Consider the following 21,897-nt stretch of genomic DNA (forward strand, 5'->3'; position numbering starts at 1 on the left):
TAGTTGTTTTTTAATAGACATTTGAACTGTCATTGATCATTTCCACCCCCCCCCCCCCCCCCCCACACTGAAATCCTCACATTCAAGCTACAGCCTATTCCTGCACATTCATCCCTCCTGCCTTCCTTAAACCTAGGATCAGAAAAGATCAAGTAAGTAAGTTTATTAGCCAAGGACCGAGATGAGTAAATCATTTTTTACACAGAGAGCGGTGAATCTGTGGAATTCTTAAGGGGTTGGACAGGCTAGATGCAGGAAGATTGTTCCCGATGTTGGAGAAGTCCAGAACAAGGGGTCACAGTTTAAGGATAAGGGGGAAATCTTTTAGGACCGAGATGAGAAAAACAATGTTCACACAGAGAGTGGTGAATCTGTGGAATTCTCTGCTACACAAAGTAGTCGAGGCCAGTTCATTGGCTATATTTAAGAGGGAGTTAGATGTGGCACTGTGGCTAAAGGGATCAGGGGGTATGGAGAGAAGGCAGGTACAGGATACTGAGTTGGATGATCAGCCATGATCATATTGAATGGCGGTGCAGGCTCGAAGGGCCGAATGGCCTACTCCTGCACCTATTTTCTATGTTTCTATGTTTCTAAGTATTCACATACAAGGAATTTGCCTTGGTGCTCGGCATAGAAAATAAATGTATTGTATTATACACCCCAATGCTTTCACTGCTTATAAAGCTTTACATCAAAAATGTAAATTAGTTGAAAAGAATAAAAAATCCTGGTTTTCAGTCTGTGTTGTCAGCAAAGCCACTCAATACATAAGATCATACTGGCTTTTTATTTATTCATTAATATCTTTAAATATGAAAAATTAAAATTAAAAACATTTAGAGATTAAACGTCTACTACAGAGTGTACTGACATTGCACAGTGTAATGATCGCAGAAATTGTGTACAGTGAAAAGTAATAGTTTAAATTCATTTTGAATTATTCTCCCAACTTTTCTTAAACAGATCTCAAAAATCTTCCTTTGGAAATTACATTATGAAGTAATTTAAACAATATGTTTTTCAGCAATCTACAATTAACTCTCTTTGAGTATGCAGATTTTTACCAATTATTGTTCATCTCTAATCTCAGAAAAATCAGTGTTTCACGAGTACACATTTCCTCGTGTGCATATCTTTGTAATATCAATTGGTCCACTAAATTTAAACTCTTAAAACCAAGGTCCAAAACTTGTGCCAGATCAACAGACTTCCCCTGCTGTTTATTACACGTGCCCTTATTCATTGAATGTCAATGGTACGTGGGCCTGCAAATTGCTGAGCATACAAGGTGGAAATGCCATGGTGTCTGCCACAGGGCATCTGGGCGAAATGTCAAGCAACCCTGCATTACCTTTTTTTACAGTAATTTGCCAAGGAACAGAACATTATTTGGACTGTGACTGAAGAAGGAGTTCAATCTCAGTCCTATAAGTGACAGCATTATTTTACACCCCTAACCCAGTCCATGCACTACTTTGGAAAATGACGAGAAGCCATTTCTTCCAACAATACTAATTAACGGCCCTCAATAGATATAATACATTTCCCCATCAGTGCAGTGGGAGTGAATGTACAAGTACTAGATATTTAGTCACAGAGTCATGCAGGACAGAAACAGGCCTTTTGGCCCAACTTTTCCATCCCAACCAAGATACCCCATCTATGCTAGTCCAACCTACCTGCATTTGGCCCACATCCCCCTCAACTTTTCCTATATATGTACCTGTCCAAATATCAGAACATTTAAAGTTGGATAAAATAGCAACGAGTCACAGAGTGCATCGTTTCCTATTTTGAATGTAGCAAAGCTAAATTGTACTAAATAGCAAAAGTGATCCAGCTTTAGATGCACAAGTATTAAAATGGAACACAGCACAATGCTATACAGTGAACCCCAGAGAAAAGTTCAACAAAAGTGCAGAACCTCTGAAATGGACTGCACCTTCAGGAAGTTTACATTTAATAATCACTTTGACTCTTCACTTGACTCAAGTACTTATTAAAACCTTTCCCAGTAGGGAAAGCAGCAGTTTCCTTAGTGTCTGAACTGCACAGGTGTAAAGCCTCTCAGGTGGTGTGTCTAATCCTTTTACGTTAAGCACCATTTCTACACATCAAAGAACACATCAAGAAAAGTTTGACAGCTCCCAGCCAGAATCCTGCAGTTGAGAACCTGTCCATAACTTCACTATTTCCTCAGTGTTTGCTGAATCTGGGCGGATCGTGGTGTTATCTAGGGTCTGTGGTCAGTGATTATTACATTAGTTTGGTATTAATAAAAACAGTCTGTGTCCCTTCTCCCTATTTCTCTACCACACGAATCACACGACATTTATAACACAGGGAAAGACTATTTGGTTTTCATCAGTCTTCTCTCCTAACCAATCCAAGGCAACACTCAATTTTTGTAATTGAAATTCCAGATTTCTATGGCTTTACATCAGTTCTGTTTGAGCCAATGCTAAATCTTAAAAGAAAAAAGATCACATTCCAAATTCATGATGAACATTTTACAATTGGTTTATTTTTGTACCTACGACACCCAAACTAAGACTTTTTAATTCTGTCATTATATTTCCGTCAAAATCTCAAAAATCTGTTTCAATATCACCATAACCTCTATAGGCTCAATTTTTCCTTGAATATATATTATTTGTTACTGGGTCAGTCAACCTATACCATGAGTGCATTACAAGTTTAAATGATCCTTTTAATTAGAGAGTTGATGTTAACTTTCCAATTGCTGGGAAAAAAATGTCTACAACAGAATACGCAAAATATCCTAAACCCACATCCTGTTTTAGTTTAAGTAGCATTCACACAACAGGGAAAAACAATAGAAATAGACCACAGAAGAGTTTAATGCGTCATTATGGACTATTTAAAACCTCTAATGATTTCATTAACAAATCGTTTAAGGAGAACATAGTCATTTGTGAAATATGACATCAGGATAATGGGACATATACCTTGTATATATATATTGTCTAAATGCCAGGCGAGTGGAAAAATGGATTGGCAATACTGAATATTCTTTCTGAACCTTGAGAATTGCAGTTGTCTATATTGAAGTGGTGCCATATTAGATCTTTAAAAAAATGATCAATGTACTGAGCACAAATTATCTACTTTTACATATATATGCAAAATTATATCACATTGTAATTAATTTTGTTGGATTTGAAAGAATGGCTCGGCCAATTTGTGCTGGAAATACTATTGAACCACAGAAGGTCCAGGTGCATGAACAAACTTCCTGAAAAGTAAATCTTAGAACAGGGCCACCACCGGAATCTTTGGTTCCAGAGCCTTTCTGGATTATCCGTTTCCCTGGACTAACAGAGGTCACGGCCTCTCCTTGAGAGGAGTCCAATAGTAACCCCCATAACTTTTGACGGCCTTACTAATTAAGAAAGTCAAACTCCACTTTAAAAATACCCAATGACTAGGCCTCTACAGCTGTCTGTGGCAATGAATCCCACAGATTCACCACCATCTGACTAAAAATATGTCCTCCTCATCACCTTTCTGAAGGTATATCCGATTATTCTGAGGCTGTGCCCTCTGGTTCTGGACTCTCCCACTAGTGGAAACATCCTCTCCACATCCACTCTATCCAGGCCTTTCATTATTAGGTAAGTTTCAATGAGGTACCCCCTCATCCTTCTAAACTGATTCTTCATTATCCTTCTCTCCATAGCAAGGTCAGACCTGGAGGTTAAAACAGAAAACACTCAAAATACTCAGCAGGCCCAGCACTGCCTGGGAAAGAGAAACAGAAACAGAATGAACGTTTTGGGCCCAATTACCTGTTTTCATCAGGGTCATCGACCTGAATTTTTTTTCCCCCTCTCCAAAGTTACGGATCTGCTGAGTATTTCGGCAGTTTCTGATTTTACTTCGGAATTCCATCATCTGCAGTATTATGCATTTCCAGAAATGGAGATGTTTTCAACTGTTGCTGTGTTGTTACACACACAATTCTTCAGGTGATATAACAGACAAGATCACCCTATTATTTAGGGTGGGACTCATAAGTAGTCGATAATGTTCATGTTATGTCATACTGCCCATGACCACCTACAAAGGAAGAGTCTTTAGATCTCCACTTGGTATTCATTAACATTCACTGTGCCCTGGTATTGACACCCTGAGATTACTGCAGACCATAAGTATATCTGAACAAGCCATAAGGCATCTTTGGCTACCCATGCAGGACCGAGGCAAGATTTCCTGCCACCTTATCTCACCTCCCAAAGCCCCAAACCTTAATTGTATAAGAAGGAACTGCAGATGCTGGAAAATCGAAGGTACACAAAAAAGCTGGAGAAACTCAGCGGGTGCAGCAGCATCTATGGAGGGAAGGAAAAAGGCAGCGTTTCGGGCCGAAACTCAGGTCACAGGGAGAGTGTTCAAACTCCGTACAGACAGCACCCATAGTCAGGATCGAGCCAGGGTCTCTGGCACTGTAAGGCAGCAACTCGACCGCTGAGCCACCGTGCCACCCTGGATAAAGCTCCTGAAACTCTCCAGCCAATAATACTGTGACTGTAATAGTTCAAGGTATAAATTCGATGACAGCTGAGTATTCATTGCTGGTATTACCAATAAGATCCAAATTCCATGCATGAATAGTAAAAGCTCCTGCATCTTTTAAAATAGATTAATAACAAAAAAATATCTGGTAAACCAATTTATCCCAAGATTTTTGCAATTTGTATTATGAAGTTATAGGCTGACATGTGAAACCATGTTACTGTCATCAAACTGATTACATTTGCTGGAGCGAAGGAAATAGGCAACGTTTCGGGCCAAAACCCTTCCCCAGACTGCGGATGGGTTTCGGCCCAAAACGTTGCCTATTTCCTTCGCTCCATAGATGCTGCTGCACCCGCTGAGTTTCTCCAGTATTTTTGCGCACCTTCGATTTTCCAGCATCTGCAGTTCCTTCTTAAACACATGTTTACATTTGCTGCTCTACTTAAACCAAGAATGAGATAATCAACCAGTCCTACAGATGAAGCTTACATTTCCTTGCAGAATCTAACAGGGTGTTACTGTGCTTTAGGTTAACTAAAAGTTAACTTTGACAAAATACACTAAATTAAAATGATGGCGACAACATTTATAAGATGAAAGCTCACACTGTAGCAGAATAGTTTGATGTACGTTTTCAGGATTTGCAACGTAGCCTTGCCTAAAACATATGATTTTATCAAGAGACAATGGTTTTCACAATCAATTCACAAATTATGAAAAATTAATTTTCTTCACAACAGCCCCATTCTGACCAAAATAACCTAAAATACCCCAGTAAATCACGTGTAATCATTTAGTAGCACCCCATGGCGCTAATTACCTAAATTATAAGTGGAAATTCCATATTCTAACGGCAAAGCTGATTGATTTTGTGCTGTGAATGGTTATTATATTATAATGCCATTACACCTCACCGTTCTACATATAATGGACTTAGCTTCACCAGCGGTCCCAGGAGATGGTAACTGAACCAGACTTCTGACTCATGCAAGTCTGTTCTGCTACGCCTGTTTGCTAATGCTGCTGTTCCGTATCCAAGCCTTAACAGGATCACAGAATCTCCTGATGGTACACATTACTCTGAATGGCCACCTACGCTATCTCTGCTCTACTTTCCGTAGCCTGTGCGGGGGGATCATTTTTCACACACTGTCCCCACAAAGGCAAATGGCACTCAACAATTTCATCCCCATATCCCGTCATCTGTATCCACGGACAGGTGGTTCCAAGAAGGCAGCAGAAGGTCAGAATTCAGAAGCAATATGAAAGGAATGTATTTTTTCCAACCATAAAGGTCGCAAACCTTGTTTGACATAAGATAATAAGGCAGGGCGGAGAGGATGGTTAATTAAAGGATGCGGCAATTCCAAGGCAACCTTCAATTGAATTATTTAATTCAACCTAAAATGATTCGCCTCAAAATCTATGAGCACAATTTTTCCTGGCAAATGGTAGAATTTTCAACTAGCTTGGAAAATGGAAAATGTGTGAAGCAGTTACATTTATTCCTTGCAATGGAAACACATACATTAAATTTGCTCAGGTACAAAATGTAAAAGCTAGTCATAGAATTATAGAAACCTACATCCCAGGAGGACGTCATTCTGTCTGCATTGGTGCAGATTCTCAGTTCTATAATACTGCTTTTTAAAAATCCGTAACCTTTTCAACAACTTGTTCAAATCCCCTTCAAAACTATTTATGGAATCATCTATCCGCACCCCATCAGCAAGAGCATTCTCGTCCCAAACGCAAAAAATGAGAACACTTCTCCTCGTCTCACTTCTAGGCCTTTTGCCAAGGGCTCTAAACCCATAGCCCACGATTTACTGGCTCACTTGTCTACCTTCGTTATGGATATTCAAGTAACCCAGAAAACATTTTTCCTGGTTAATCAATGAAATATTTTGGAAACTACTTTTAGTTCATTTTTGCTGCAGAGAGAACACTCAAGTCTTCTAAATTTTCCTCTTAACTGAAACTGCTTATTTTTGCAAACATTCTTCATGTCTTCATGTCTTGTAGTGTTCAAAATTGAACACAATACTCATGATCAATGTCCTCTAGTGTGCCATTATAGTCTCTTTTCCTATTCCCCTTTAGCAATAATCTATTTGTTTCAATCTTCACTTCTTTGATCTCTGTTTAAAATTCCTGTCAGTTCTGCAGTCGATGCCCGACACATTTTATGTCAGAGCGATTGTTGACTTGCAAATTATACAGTCTTGTTAAAATGGTTTTGTCAATACAACCAGGAGAAACAACTGCTGCAAATGTAATTATCCTAAACATGTGCAAAACAAAACCCACATGCCAAATAATGTGTCTGAAGTCTCCCTAGATTGGATGGTTCCTCGTTAATAAACTCCATTTGATGGAGTTCTGCACAAGTGTAAAGGAATGCAAAGATAATGAACGACAGAATAGGCTACCCCCAAGTAGCTCGTGTTCAATGTAGGATCAGTGCAGGGCTAAGCGCAGGCTCGTCGATTGTTTCGCTGAACACCTCTGCTCAGTCCGCCGAGACCTACATGATCTCACCTCATATTTCGCTTGGGTAGCTTACACCCCAGCGGTATGAACATTGACTTCTCTAACTCCGAATAGCCCTTGTTTTCCCTGTCTCCATCCCCTCCCTCTTCCCAGTTCTCCCACCAGTCTTACAGTCTCCGACTACATTCTATCTATTCCCGCCCATCGGTCTGAAGAAGGGTTTCGACACAAAACGGATACTGCCTGACCCGCTGAGTTACTCCAGCATTTTGTGTCTACCTTCGGTATGGATATTAACTTCTCTAACTTCAAGTAACCCTTGCTTTCCCTCTCTCTCTCCATCCCTCCCCCATCCTAGTTCTCAGACCAGTCAGACTGCCCTCCTGATTAAATTTTATCTCAGTATGCCACATTGTCATCTTCCCCTAGCTAATAAAAATCTATTCTACATTTTCATTGACCTTTGTCCACTTTGTTCTGTTTTCACACCTCACCCTTCCACATCTCTGTCTCCCTCTCCCCTGGCTCCCAGTCTGAAGAAGTGTCTTGACCCAAAATGTCACCCATTCATTCTATCCAGAGATGCTGCCTGAGTTATTCCAGCATTTTGTGTCTATCGTAGGATCAGTGTGAAGTTGGTTCATGCAAACAAGTTCACGTTCACATTTATTGACACATGCACCAATTAGTGTACAGTGGGATTTGATTTACCCTGCAGCCATACAAACAAAAAAGTACAATACATAATAGAATATAACATGAACATCCACTACAGTGGAATCAACATTCTTCACTGAGGTGGAAGGCAGTGACTCTGTCAATCCTCCTCCTTTGTTCATCCGTGGTCAGGGCCATGAACCCTCCGCAGTCGCCGCTACGGATGACCCGATGTACAGGCCCTCTCATCGGGATGCTCGAAACTCCGACGTCGGGACGAACGGACACTTGGAGTTCCCGAATTGGCCTCTTCCTACCAGAGACCGCGGCTTCAGAATGTTATAGGCCTCAGGCCGACGGTCGGAGCTCTTAAAGTCCACACCACGCCTGCGGCTAGAAGCTCCGCAGACCACGGCTTCAGGATGTTGTAGTCAGCGGGCCAGCGATCGGAGCACTTCTTCTAGCGACCCCCGACAAGGGATCGCCCGGCTCCGCGATGGAAAGTCCGCACTGTGCCCACTGCTGAAGCTACAATGCAGATTCCAGGTTCAATCTCTGGATGGAGTGCCAAATCAGTTGTTCCCAGTGTAGTTCGCCGAAAGACTCCAGTGTCATGAATGGAAAGTTGGCTTTGAAGGTCACTCTTAACAGAAATCTAGTTAGAAAGCACAACACTGAACGGTGCAAGAATGTGTCAGTGGTGATGTGGTGGCAAGCTGCCATGAACTGCTCAGATGCAGAGCAAGGTTTGCAGTTGAGTAAGATAATGGAGGGCAGCCAGAATTCAGGGAAGGATGTGGAGAGGAGCATTTAACAGAGAACGTGCATAATCTTTCTCTTCTTCTTCCTTCCGAAGGAAATGTTTGGTTTCAGGGCACACACAATTATCAGAGAGATTTATACCCAGAGGGCAACTACACATAAATGATGAAAAATGTACACAATATTATTATTAAATACCTTCAGATATTTGCAGAAAGTATCAATGTGTCATTTACATAGAAACATAGAAATTAGGTGCAGGAGTAGGCCATTCGGCCCTTCGAGCCTGCACCGCCATTCAATATGATCATGGCTGATCATCCAACTCAGTATCCTGTACCTCCATACCCCCTGATCCCTTTAGCCACATCTAACTCCCTCTTAAATATAGCCAATGAACTGGCCTCAACTAACTTCTGTGGCAGAGAGTTCCAGAGATTCACCACTCCCTGTGTGAAAAATGTTTTTCTCATCTTGGTCCTAAAAGGTTTCCCCCTTATCCCTTTCTCATAAACTAACCAATCTGCAGTTGCAAAAACTGAACAAAATTAGTTACAAGCACACAGTGAATAAATCCCCATCAAAGTGTTTAATAACTCTCGATGTTGTCAGACGCTGATTGCCATCCAAAAATGTAACTGGAAATTTCACCATCAGCTACAAGATTTATATTAGGGATTTAGCAAATTTCCCCTTTCTTTCTCCCCATGCAAAGTAGTCTACAGACCAGTTGGCTGCATTGAATCATGGAAAATGCAAATCGATCAATGTTAGCACAAGATTAGTAGAGGTGCAATCTAATTCCTTATATTTGTTGATCAGCATAGGAAAATGTCAACACTTTGTACACAAAATGCATCAGCGTGAAGAAGCATTTTATAATATTTTACTTAATGTTCGCTTTCTTGAAACTCACTCTCGAAGCTACTTGAAACTTACTGAGGAATGTTTAAGATGTAGTTGACTAAAAGGGACCACTGTGGGTTAAATGAGTAAACATTTTTCCACAACATATCAACATATCATGCAAATGAACTTGCATCGGGACAACTGCTTATTGTAACACTACTAAGTGCATCGAATAAAGCAAGTAATTCCTGCCATCCAGAAACATTGGCGCAGCGGTAGAGTTGCTGCCTTAAGCGCTTACAGCGCCGTAGACCCGGGTTCGATCCCGACTATGTTCTCCCCGTGAGTTTTCTCAGAGATCATCGGTTTCTTCCCACACTCCAAAGACGTACAGGTTTGTAGGTTAATGTGTAGGCTTGTCTTAATGTGCGGGGGTGGCTGGTCGGTGCGGACTCGGTGGGCCTATTTTCCGTGCTGGATCTCTGAACTAAAGTGAACTAAACGGCCATGAAAACAAAGAAACACAAAGCAGTCTGCTGAAGCACTGAGTTATTCTAGTGCATATTCACATCATCTGATCATCATAAGGCCATTTCCTTGCCTTATTCAATTAGTTACGTGACTACTTTATGAGAACACAAACGATCCTTTTGGTTCACTTTATGCAACCAGTGTTTTCCTATTATACAAATGAGTCATTTAACGGAGGATAAAAAGGCCCTTGTCTTTGGTCTTCAGACGTCTCAACTTCCAAGTTTGCCGCCCCATGGTATTTCCTTCTCCTGTCATTTCTCTCTTTTTTAATTTTTGTTTAATGAAGTAAGGAAGAAAAACTCACCAACTGACCATGTTGTTTTTATGTGTATATTATTTCAGTCAACACACGTGGAATGTGTGACAAAAAGTAATATATACGGTTGCTACAAAAAAATAAATCTTAATGACTTCATTGATGGGGAACAGCCAAGCACCCCACATCACCAGTGAATGAAATCATATGCTGGAGGCAGGGAATGTTCCAGTTATACAGTATGTTTCCATAAATGTAACACCAGCTATATATTAACTGGCAGTGTACCCGACTTTGCCAGAGGGAGGTGTTTCTGGTTATTTCCTTTGTAATTACCAAGCCTGCTGCAAGCATTGGACAAAGCAACATGCCGGTACACAACCATGCTTGTTCACAGCAAATTACCGTAAAAGCATTTTGTCGGTCACCTGTGAAGTAACTTCAGGATTATAACCACACGAGATTTAATTTTAGAGATCCAGGAAGGAAACAGGCACGTCGACCCACCATGTCTGCACTGACCCACAGATCAGCTTCACACTACATTATCCCAGTTTTGCATCCTACACACTTTACACAGGGCCAACTAACCGACAAAACTGCACGTCTTTGGGATGTGGGAGGAAACCGGAACACCCAGAGAAAACCCACGCGGTCACAGGGATGACATGCAAACGCCACAAAGTTAGTATCCGTAGTCCAGGATCGAAGCCGGGTCTCCGGTGCTGTAAGGCAGCAACTCTAGCAATGCGCCACCGTGCAACCTCTGCATGCACGTGCTCCACATACTTTCAATCTCTGCATATCCATGTGTCTACCTAAAAGCTTTTTAAATGCCGCGATTGTATCTGCTTCCACTGCCAACACTGGCAGCTTGTTCCAGGCACCCAACAGTCTCTGTGTGTAAAAAAAAAATACTCCAGACAAGGGTGGCACAGCAGTAGAGTTGCTGCCTTACAGCGCCAGAAATCCATGTTTGATCCTGACTATTGGGGCGGGTGTTATACGGAGTTCATACGTTCTCTCAAATACAGCGTGGGTTTTCTCTGGGTGCTCCAGTTCCTTCACACACTCCAAAGATTTGCAGTTTGCACATGTAATTGGATTCTTTAAATTTCCCCTAGTGTGTAGGGTGCGAAACTGGGAGAACTAGTGTGTATGTGTAAATTGTCCTTCGTATGTAGGATAGAACTAGTGTATGGGTGATTGCTGGTCGGCACAGGCTCAGTGGACCGAAGGGCCTGTTTCCACACTGTATCTCCAAAGAAAGTACAAAGTTGTTTCCAAAATCTTGCTCACCCTCTGCAGCCTGCATGTAGTATCCGCTCTCCTTTCCCGGTTTCAGGTCAAGAAGTTGCATTACGCGGTCCAGCAAGCCATGGATCACCTCAAAGCCAGGATTTTTGTTGTAATACAAAGCGCAGAGTCGTCTTTCATTCTTCGCACCAACATCTGCATTGCAATCAAAAGTGTAAAGGGATGATTAACAATTTTTAAAATTATCTATGCCAGAAAATTATGCTCTTTCAACAGCAGTGAGTGCAGCAGGATAACCTAGTTCGATAGTACCTTCGAAACTCAGAAAACCTCTGATAGTTACAGCACGGTGGCTCAGCGGTAGAGTTGCTGACTCAGAGACCCAGGTTCAATCCCCGGGTGTTGTCTGTACAGAGTTTGTACGTTCTCCCCGTGACCTGTGTGGGTTTTCTCTGGGAGCTCCGGTTTCTTTCCTCACTCCAAAGACGTACAGGTTTGTAGGCTAATTGACTTGGTGTGAATGTAAAATTGTCCTCAGTGTGAGTAGGATGGTGTTAGCGTGCAGGGATCGTTGGTCGGCGCGGACTTGGTGGGCCGAAGTGCCTGTTTCCACGCTGTATCTCTAAACTAAACTAAGCTGCAACTGGAAAGGACTATAGAGGCTGGCTCGAAGAACATGATCGATTAGTGGGCCAGTGGAACTAAAGGAGTAGTGCCCTCTGCAGACAAGTACGCTGCTAGAATTTGATTGAACTAAGAAGTAATTGTACTTCCAAAATCCAGTCAGTCTTGTTAAATGTCAAATTGAGTGCCTCCCCCCCGAGCTGAAAAAAAAATCAATTTCAGCCAAAACCAAGTTTGAATGACCAAGTTTGAATCACTAAATTAATCATCTTCCCCGTTAATTACACCTGGGCAAATATGCTTTTCATTAGTTTTCGCATGGTTTATGTTTTTGACATAAACATGTGAAATAGAGGGGGCATGGTAGCACAACGGTAGAGTTGCTGCCTTACAGCGCCATAGTCCCGGGTTCGATCCTGACTGCGGGTGCTGTCTGTACACTCTCCCCGTGACTGCGTGGGTCCCCCCCCCCCCCCCGAGTGCCCCGGTTTCCCCCCACATTCCAAAGACGTACAGGTTTGTAGTTTATTTGGCTTCGGTAAAAGATTGTAAATTGTCCCTAGTGTGTAGGATAGTGCTTGTGTACGGGGATCACTGGTCGGCACGGGCTCACTGAGCTGAAGGGCCTGTTTGCGCCCTGTATCTCTAAATTGAAACTGCGCTAAACTAAACTAAACCAAACTATAATGGCATATGATTCAGGGAAGAAATTGGGGGAGATAACCTTGTGATCTTGTTGCTTATTGATAATAAAGATCTCAAGAGTGCCGGTTTATCAAATTAATCAGTGAATTAGTGCGGGTTATCTGCGAAATCCACCATGTAAATGGCCCCTGCACTCTGATCAATAAAGATATGTTCAAGTAATTATAGACAAAGATAGGTTTTTAATCCTGAAGAAGAAAGTATCCTTGAAATTAACTTGTGACTGATCTTCCACTTGATCATTATTCAGTAGCTTCTAAGTGTCATTCCTTCTCAGTATCATTCCGCCCACAAAATCAAATCATCACACACTAGACTTGGATCTTGGATTGAACCAGGCTTTGGGTTGTCAGGAGAAGAGGTGTGGTCACTTAATATACAAGTGGAGAGGACGTTTCCACTAGTGGGAGAGTCTCAGACCAGAGGTCATAGCCTCAGAATAAAAGGAGGACCCTGTAGGAAGGAGATGAGGAGGAATTTCTTTAGTCAGAGGGTGGTGAATCTGTGGGATTTGTCATCACTGAAGGCTGTGGAGGCCACAAGTCAATGGATATTTTAAGGCAGAGATAGATTCTTGATTAGTACGGTAGCAGGGGTTATGGGCTGAAGACAGGAGAATGGGGTTGAGAGGGAGAGATAGATCAGCCACGATTGAATGGCGGAGTAGACTTGATGGGCCAAATAGCCTAATTCTATTCCTATCACTTATGATCTTGTGAACTTTTTAACCTCACTTGCTTTGGTAACCGTGTAGGCTCAGGCTATCACTGACTGCCACCCTCGTCAACCCCAGCCCATTCCAAATCTGATTTTGATATAGTAAGGGACACTACGATTGGTCACAGGCGTACCCAATGCAGTAATAAGCACATTATTACTATAGAGGTTGGCAAAAATGTGCAGTTGAATTGTTGGTGCTAATGGTTTGAGGTAGCTAATGCACAGCACTTGCTATTCTAACACTGCTTTCCCCTTTCATATCCTGTTTATGTGACCTCAGCTATTAAGGCTTTTTGCAAAGCACAAATATTCTCCATGCCTAAATTAAAGCTATCGATTGTTTGAAGATGTGTGCAGGCGTGTGACGATTTTTTTTGTGAAGGAATTATATTCTTATTAATAGAAGAGTTTGTTTCCCGTAACTTAACAAGACTGCACCCTTGAAATTATCTTAAGTGACTCAGTATTCAGTGTTTTGCATTTGATCATTATCCGGTGGCCTGAAGTAGAAAATGCACTTGGTGTGGACAGGATTAGTTTCAACTGCACTGTCAGTATAAAAACACTGCTATATTCAATTTCTAAGCTAATATACAAAAAGGGGGCAAAGTGAGAAGCTGGAGAGTTGCTTAACCTTACAAAGTCACCGGCCAAATGTACAGAATAATTTGCCCTGGCCGGGGCTCAATAGATTGCTACTTAATGCAGAAAATATCAACCTGACTAAAATTCAAAAGAGGAGCAATCGAATATTCAATATTTTTACGTTTAAGGCAGGGAAAAAGTAGAAAATGTCGGGCTCTAAAATATAAATTTTAGACGTTTAGTTTAATTTAGAAACACATTGCGGAAACAGGCCTTCGTCCCATCGAGTCCACGCCGACCAGCGATCCCCGTACATTAGCAGTGTCCTACAAACTACAGTATCCTAGGAGCAGGGAGGTTCTACTGCAGTTGTACAGGGTCTTGGTGAGACCACACCTGGAGTATTGCGTACAGTTTTGGTCTCCTAATCTGAGGAAAGACATTATTGCCATAGAGGGAGTGCAGAGAAGGTTCACCAGACTGATTCCTGGGATGTCAGGACTTTCATATGAAGAAAGACTGGATAGACTCGGCTTGTACTCGCTAGAATTTAGAAGATTGAGGGGGGATCTTGTAGAAACTTACAAAATTCTTAAGGGGTTGGACAGGCTAGATGCAGGAAGATTGTTCCCGATGTTGGGGAAGTCCAGAACAAGGGGTCACAGTTTAAGGATAAGGGGGAAATCTTTTAGGACCGAGATGAGAAAAACATTTTTCACACAGATAGTGGTGAATTGCTGGAATTCTCTGCCACAGAAGGTAGTTGAGGCCACAGTTCATTGGCTATATTTAAGAGGGAGTTAGATGTGGCCCTTGTGGCTAAAGGGATCAGGGGGTATGGAGAGAAGGCAGGTACAGGATACTGAGTTGGATGATCAGCCATGATCATATTGAATGGCGGTGCAGGCTCGAAGGGCCGAATGGCCTACTCCTGCACCTATTTTCTATGTTTCTATGTTTCTAAACTAAGAACAATTTACAGAAGCCAATTAACCTACGTTGTTGGAATGTGGGAGGAAAACAAAGCACAAGGAGGAAACCCACACAGTCACAGGGAGAATGTAGAAAACTCCGTACAGACAGCACCCGTAGTCAGGATCAAACCCGGATCACTGGCGATGTCAGGCAGCAACTCTACCATTGCTCCACCATGAATTGTCTTTCTTCATTTCATACTCATGCATTCCATCTATCCTTCGATCATCTGAATCAATTATTGGTTGCAGTGCACGTTATAGGCATATTTTACCCTTGTATTCCTCCCCTGTACAGTAGAGAACAAATTCCCTCAGATTTAGGAACGTTGCCCACCCATTCTGCTCCCACGAAGAATAAAGCCGCTGCCGCTAATAAAAGAGGGGATTCAATGAGCACAAAATAAATCCTTGCTCAGTGTCAGCACAATGGATCTGACATATCAGATACTTATTCCATATCTTAGTAGTTTCAAGTAATTAAACAAAAATATTGTGGCAATGTCATGAAAGAATTTCACTGCAGCTTAGAAAGAATAAATCGTGTTTACTTAAGATTTTGAACAGATCGCTGGCAGCACGACTGACTTGAGTTTCCAATACATTAGAATTCTGTTCCATTTTTGACAGATGCAGGATATGAGACAATAATGTGGCATGCTTTGAATTTACCTTTTGGTCTACTCCTGTGATTACAAAATGTTAGTTGATTTGCTTGTTCAGCACCAGCCACTGTGTTGAGTATGTCTATATAGCAGTGACTCGATATCTTGCCACATAACATAGCCAACTCAAAATGGAAAAAAAATGTCCTACAATACAGGCGGTGCACAAGCTGAAAGTTTTAGTGAGAAACTGAGTCCAATTTTTGGTAGCGATGCTTTGGTAGGATGGATTTAAGAGAGAGTTAGATAGAGCTCTAGCGGCTAGTAGGCAGGCACGGGTTATCATAGAAACATAGAAATTAGGTGCAGTAGGCCATTCGGCCCTTTGAGCCTGTACCGCCATTCAATATGATCATGGCTGATCATCCAACTCAGTATCCTGAACCTGTCTTCTCTCCATACCCCCTGATTCCTTTAGCCACAAGGGCCACATCTAACTCCCTCTTAAATATAGCCAATGAACTGGCCTCAACTACCTTCTGTGGCAGAGAATTCCAGAGATTAACCACTCTCTGTGTGAAAAATGTTTTTCTCATCTCGGTCCTAAAAGATTTCCCCCTTATCCTTAAACTGTGACCCCTTGTTCTGGACTTCCCCAACATCGGGAACAATCTTCCTGCATCTAGCCTGTCCAACCCCTTAAGAATTTTGTAAGTTTCTATAAGATCCCCCCTCAATCTTCTAAATTCTAGCGAGTACAAGCCGAGTCTATCTAGTCTTTCTTCATATGAAAGTCCTGACATCCCAGGAATCAGTCTGGTGAACCTTCTCTGTACTCCCTCTATGGCAAGAATGTCTTTTCTCAGATTAGGAGCCCAAAACTGTACACAATACTCCAGGTGTGGTCTCACCAAGACCCTGTACAACTGCAGTAGAACCTCCCTGCTCCTATACTCAAATCCTTTTGCTATGAATGCTAACATCGATTGGGAACGATCAGCCATGATCACAATGAATGGCGGTGCTGGCTCGAAGTGCCGAATGGCCTCCTCCTGCACCTATTTTCTATGTTTCTATGCAAGAAACTGCAGATACTGGAGTCTTGAGCGAAAGACAAAAAGTGCTAGAGGAACTCAGCGGATCAGGTTGCATCTATGGAAGGAATGGTCAGATGATGTTTCAGGTCAGGAGCCTTCTTCAGACAGATGAAGTGCGGGGAAAGGGTGGAGAAAGCTGGAAAAGAGAGGTAGGGATGGGGCAAAGCCCAGCAAGTAATTGGTGCAAAGAGGTGAGGAACCAGGGGAAGGAATTGGCAGGTAGGTAAAGAAGTGGCAAAGGCTAGAGTTGTTAAGGTGACAGAAGGATGTCAGATCAGGAAAGAAGAGGCGGAATGCAATGTAAAGATGGAGGGAGTGGGCAGGAGGGGAGGAGAAAGAGGGGGGATAACAGAAAAATCTGGCATTCTGGATGGTGAATCGAGTGGTGGGAGAGAGCTTGCGCATCAGGGTGTGGGGGGGGAGCAGAAGAAAGAGTCGGCAATGGTGATTGTGTTATTTTGGATTTAATTTGTTTGCTATCAATTTATTTTTTAAGTTGCATATAATGCGTTCATTTGTTTAAACAAGCATTTCTGCTCTTTAAGAACCAGACTGGTTTCAGTTTTATTGCATAAATCAATACATGTAGTCTGCTACAGGATAAAGCAGGCTCATATTGTTCCATATATTATGAATGATTTGGTTAAAAGAATCACAGTAACGTTTTTTTGTATATTTTCCAAATATATCTGAAAAAAATGGTTCAACGAGCAGTTGTGCCAGCGTACACCATAATGATTCCAGTCTCAATGTTGGGTCATTGTGGCAAACAATGGTCTCAAGGCAGCAATGGGAAGGGGAATGAGGAAGATCTTCCCCTTGATGTTGCTGAGGGAAGGGGAAGAGCATCTATTGTCCCCATTCTGCTAGACAGACATGGGTGTGAGCATCAGTTGGGTCAACAAAAATATCACCTTCAAATGAGCAGACTGGCATGACTAACTGGGCTGTATTGGTCGAAAATGCCAGCAGTTCCTGGACCTCCATGCATAGTCATAGTCAAAGAGCCATACAGGGTGGAAAGAGGCTCTTCGGCCCAACTTGCCCACACCAACCAACATGTCCCATCTACACTAGTCCCGCCTGCCTGTGTTTAGCCCAAATCCCTCTAAACCAGTTCTATCCATGAACCTGTCTAATTCTTTCTTAAACATAGCAATAGTCCCTGCCTACTCTGGCAACTCGTTCCATACACCCTCCACTCTTTGTGTGAAAAAGTTACACCTCAGATTTCTATAAAATCCTTCCCCCTTCACCTTAAACCTATGTCCCCTGGGTCTCGATTCTCCTACTCGGGGCAAGAGACTGTACGTTTACCCAATCTATTTCTCTTATGATTTTATACACCTCTATAAGATCACCCCTCATCCTCCTGTGCTCCAAAGAAGAGTCTCAGTCTGCTCAAACCCTCAAGTCCTAGCAACATCCTCGTAAAAAAATTCTCTGCATCCTTTCAAAATTGACAACATCTTTCCTATAACATGGTTTAAACATAGAACATAGACATAGAAAATAGGTGCAGGAGGAGGCCATTTGGCCCTTCGAGCCAGCACCGCCATTCATTGTGATCATGGCTGATAGTCCCCTATCAATAACCCGTGCCTGCCTTCTCCCCATATCCCTTGATTCCACTAGCCCCTAGAGCTCTATCTAACTCTCTCTTAAATCCATCCAGTGACATGGCCTCCACTGCCCTCTGTGGCAGGGAATTCCACAAATTCACAACTCTCTGGGTGAAAAAGTTTTTTCTCACCTCAGTCTTAAATGACCCAGAACTGAGCCCAATACTTTAAATGCGGCCTCAACAACATCTTATATAACTGCAACATGGGCTCCCAACTTCTATACTCAGGTGTGAGACAAAAGGATCGAGGAGTTGTGAATTGTGAAGTTAGAGGAAGAAATGAATGTGGAAGGGGAGGGGAATGGAGGGGGAGGGGAGAGGAGGTGGGGGGGGGGGGAGATAAATGAGGGTGCTTTCTACATTCTTCCATGGGTTGATTCTTGACAGGACGTATACGGCAGGCCTATAGGTCAGTGAGATTTGGCCCATCATTGTAAATGAATAATGTGATTGATGCAAAGCTATTATTAAAAGTCTTCCGCTCATGAGTCTGCAAGACTTTCGACTTTCCTCCACATAGCTGAAGAACAAAGACTAAAAACAAGCGAAGATTGATTCCTGACATGCGCTGATTCATTTACTATAAAAGCAAAGTGAGAAAACTATTCCAATTTGAGCCAGCCAGGAAAGAAAGGGACAAGAAAAATACTCGCCAAAATTAGTGGGCAGACATTCTCACAGAACTTAATCTACAAACCCACACAGAACTAATATTACTTTGGCTGACGTCTGTGAACAAAGCATAAAACTATCACTGATCCCGAAATCTTCCTGATCTTCACTGTCCAGTTCTGCTGTGTTAACTTTTTAATAAAATTCTACAGTAATCAACTATAGCTTAATGTTATAAATTATTGTTCGAAACTCTCTCAATATTCATTTTCCTACCTCCAGTTCCCTCCCCTCTACTTCCAGTGCGGAGAAGGGTCTCGACCTGAAACGTCACCCATCCATTTTCTCCAGAGAGGCTGCCTGACCCGCTGAGTAATATTATGCCCCAGTCTCACTTAGGAAACCTGAACGGAAACCTCTGGAGATTTTGCGCCCCACCCAAGGTTTCCATGCAGTTCCCGGAGGTTTTTTATCAGTCTCCCTACCTGCTTCCACTACCTGCAACCTCCAGCAACCACCTGCAACCTCTGGGAACCGCACGGAAACCTTGGGTGGGGCGCAAAGTCTCCAGAGGTTTCCGTTCAGGTTTCCTAAGTGGGACATGGGCATTATCCCAGCACTTTTTGTCTCTCTCAGTGTTCATGCATGTTTAAAATATCATTTCAAAATCATCTTTGCTTTGAGTGTTATTGTGCAATTATTAAAACGTTAGAAAGCACCAGATGACAAAATAAACATGCTGTTTAATCAAGTGTACATACCTTTGGAAGGATCTTTCAGAACAACATCCGAAATTTCGAACAGTTTCAGAGGTAGAGGCATTTTCCTATTTGCTGCCACTGTCTTGAGCAGACCAGAGAGGAGAGTGGTGCGAGCTACCTGAATCAAATTCAAAGGCAGATACAGTGAGGGCTGTTTTCCAAAACATCATACACAAGATCCATCACATAAGACAGGAGTCCCCTTGATCACTGAAAATGCTGCTAGCATCATGAAGCTGCAGCGACTGCAAGAACAGAGACCACATCGTCAAAATGGGGAAAAGATCCTCATTCACAATATAACGTTTTTTAAAGATAATAAAATGGAACAGAGCCTCAGAACACTCATTAACAAATCTTTTGCTGGTTAATAATCACAAGAGAAGGTAGACACAAAGTGCTGGAGTAACTGAGCGGGTCAGGCAGCATCTCCTGAGAGAAAGGATGGGTCGGAACCCTTGAAGTAGGTATGTTGCAAAGCCTACCTGAAGCGTCCTTGAAAATCTGCCGTTGCGGGTGTGCGCGATTTTGGCGCCGTTTAGAGGGGGCGGGTTTAAAACGCGATTTTCTCTAAGCTGTTCCAATCGAAAATGTTCAGCCTAGTTAATTATTAACGAAAAATCGCTGGAAGACCCCGTCGCAAAAGCTATTATTAGGTTTAAAGGCCTTGAATAATAGTTATAGTAGTTTAAAAATCAATCTCTAAACCCGCGACCGCCAGCAACCGCAGGGTCTCATAAAGCAAATAGCAGAAGTTAGGTTGTATATTTTTACATTAAAAAGGGCTTCTAAAGATCCCTTTATACAAAGTTTAATATTGCGAGTAGCTCAATTTGGGCCCATTATATCCCGCAGTATTTTTCTCGGCATTTGAGGCACAAATCTAGCGCAATGTGAACGTTCTAAACCAGCGCGTTCCACAGGGACCCACTGGAAAGCTGATTTAAATGGGCATTTATTTACAGCAATTAAACACTAAATTCCTTCCATTTGGCCTATAAATTAATGTAAATGAGATTTAAAAATCATGTTTTATTGTGAATTATTTGTGAATATTATTTGGACATTTAGGCTATTTAAAAATGTTAATCATTTATTAAGAAATGGATAGATGTTTAGATCTAGTAATTGAAGTCTGAAATTAGCTACAATTAGGTAACTAACTAATTATATGCTTTAATTTCAGGTCATCCAAGTAAGATTATTTTATATTTGTTTCAGAATGCTTCAATCTATGATAACTGAAAATTTCATTCAGTTCTCTTAATTTTTAAGAAAGTTATGGGCTTTTGACTGTTCACGATCACAGCTTTTTTGTTATGTCCATAGAAAATCAATAGGGAACAAGATGCTAATTTCCCAGTATGAAAATGGCCATAACTTTTTAAATACTTGAGATATGAAAGTGAATTAGGTGTCAAATTAAACTTATTTTTATGCTTTATCTGATGGGATAAATTACAGACTTGATTTTTAAAATCTCAAAATTTTGTAACATTGCTACTTGAAGGGTCTGAGTTACTCCAGCACTTTGTGTCTATCTTCAGTATTAATCAACATCTGCGGTTCCTTCCTAATCACAAGACACTTGGCTGAAGGGAGTTCTGCACGGCTGGAGGCACTGTCCTTCTGATAAGATGATGAGTTCAGTGATACAGCATGGAACCAGGTCGATTTGGTCCATGATAAACTGATCACCTATTCACATTGCTTCAATGTTATCCCACTTCACCCTCATCGACTCCCAACACATGCAATTTTACTGAGACTAATTAATCTACAAACCCACATGTTTTGTAGGGAGCTTGTACGTTCTCCTTGTGACCATGTGGGTTTTTTTCGGGTGCTCCAGATTTCTCCCACACTCCAAAGACAAACAGGTTTGTACGTTAATTGGCCTCTGTAAAATTGTCTCTCGTGTGTAGGATAGTGTTAGTGTACGGGGATCGCTGGTTGGCGTAGACTTGTTGGGCGAAGGGCCTGTTTCCACGCTGTATCTCTAACGTCTAAATCACTGGTCATAAATGTCCAGCGAGAGAAATAGCTCAACTACCTCTGCTGTACTGTTCTAAGTTCACCCCCATTCCATACAAATATTACTATTAAACAAAAAAGAAAAAACTCTGATTAACACTCTTTCTGAAGATAAGCACTGCTTCACAAACCATGCGCTATTTAGTACATTGTCGAACTACTAATTCAGCTTAAGAATCAAAAGTGTAGCAACATTTCAGCAAACA

The 21,897-nt window shown here is 41.9% G+C and overlaps 1 protein-coding gene across 1 annotated transcript in view; it reads right to left on the minus strand.

Annotated features, from left to right (window-relative positions):
- farsb (phenylalanyl-tRNA synthetase subunit beta) overlaps positions 1–21,897 on the minus strand; it is a 44,530-nt gene that overhangs the window by 944 nt on the left and 21,689 nt on the right. Inside the window, exons 15-16 of the mRNA XM_033031124.1 lie at positions 19,658–19,775; positions 11,393–11,545 (exon numbers count right to left, since the gene is read on the minus strand). Of these exons, the coding sequence (XP_032887015.1) occupies positions 11,393–11,545; positions 19,658–19,775 (271 nt within the window). The remainder of the gene's footprint in view (positions 1–11,392; positions 11,546–19,657; positions 19,776–21,897) is intronic.

Source organism: Amblyraja radiata, chromosome 13 (assembly GCF_010909765.2).
Source record: "Amblyraja radiata isolate CabotCenter1 chromosome 13, sAmbRad1.1.pri, whole genome shotgun sequence".
NCBI lineage: Eukaryota > Metazoa > Chordata > Chondrichthyes > Rajiformes > Rajidae > Amblyraja > Amblyraja radiata.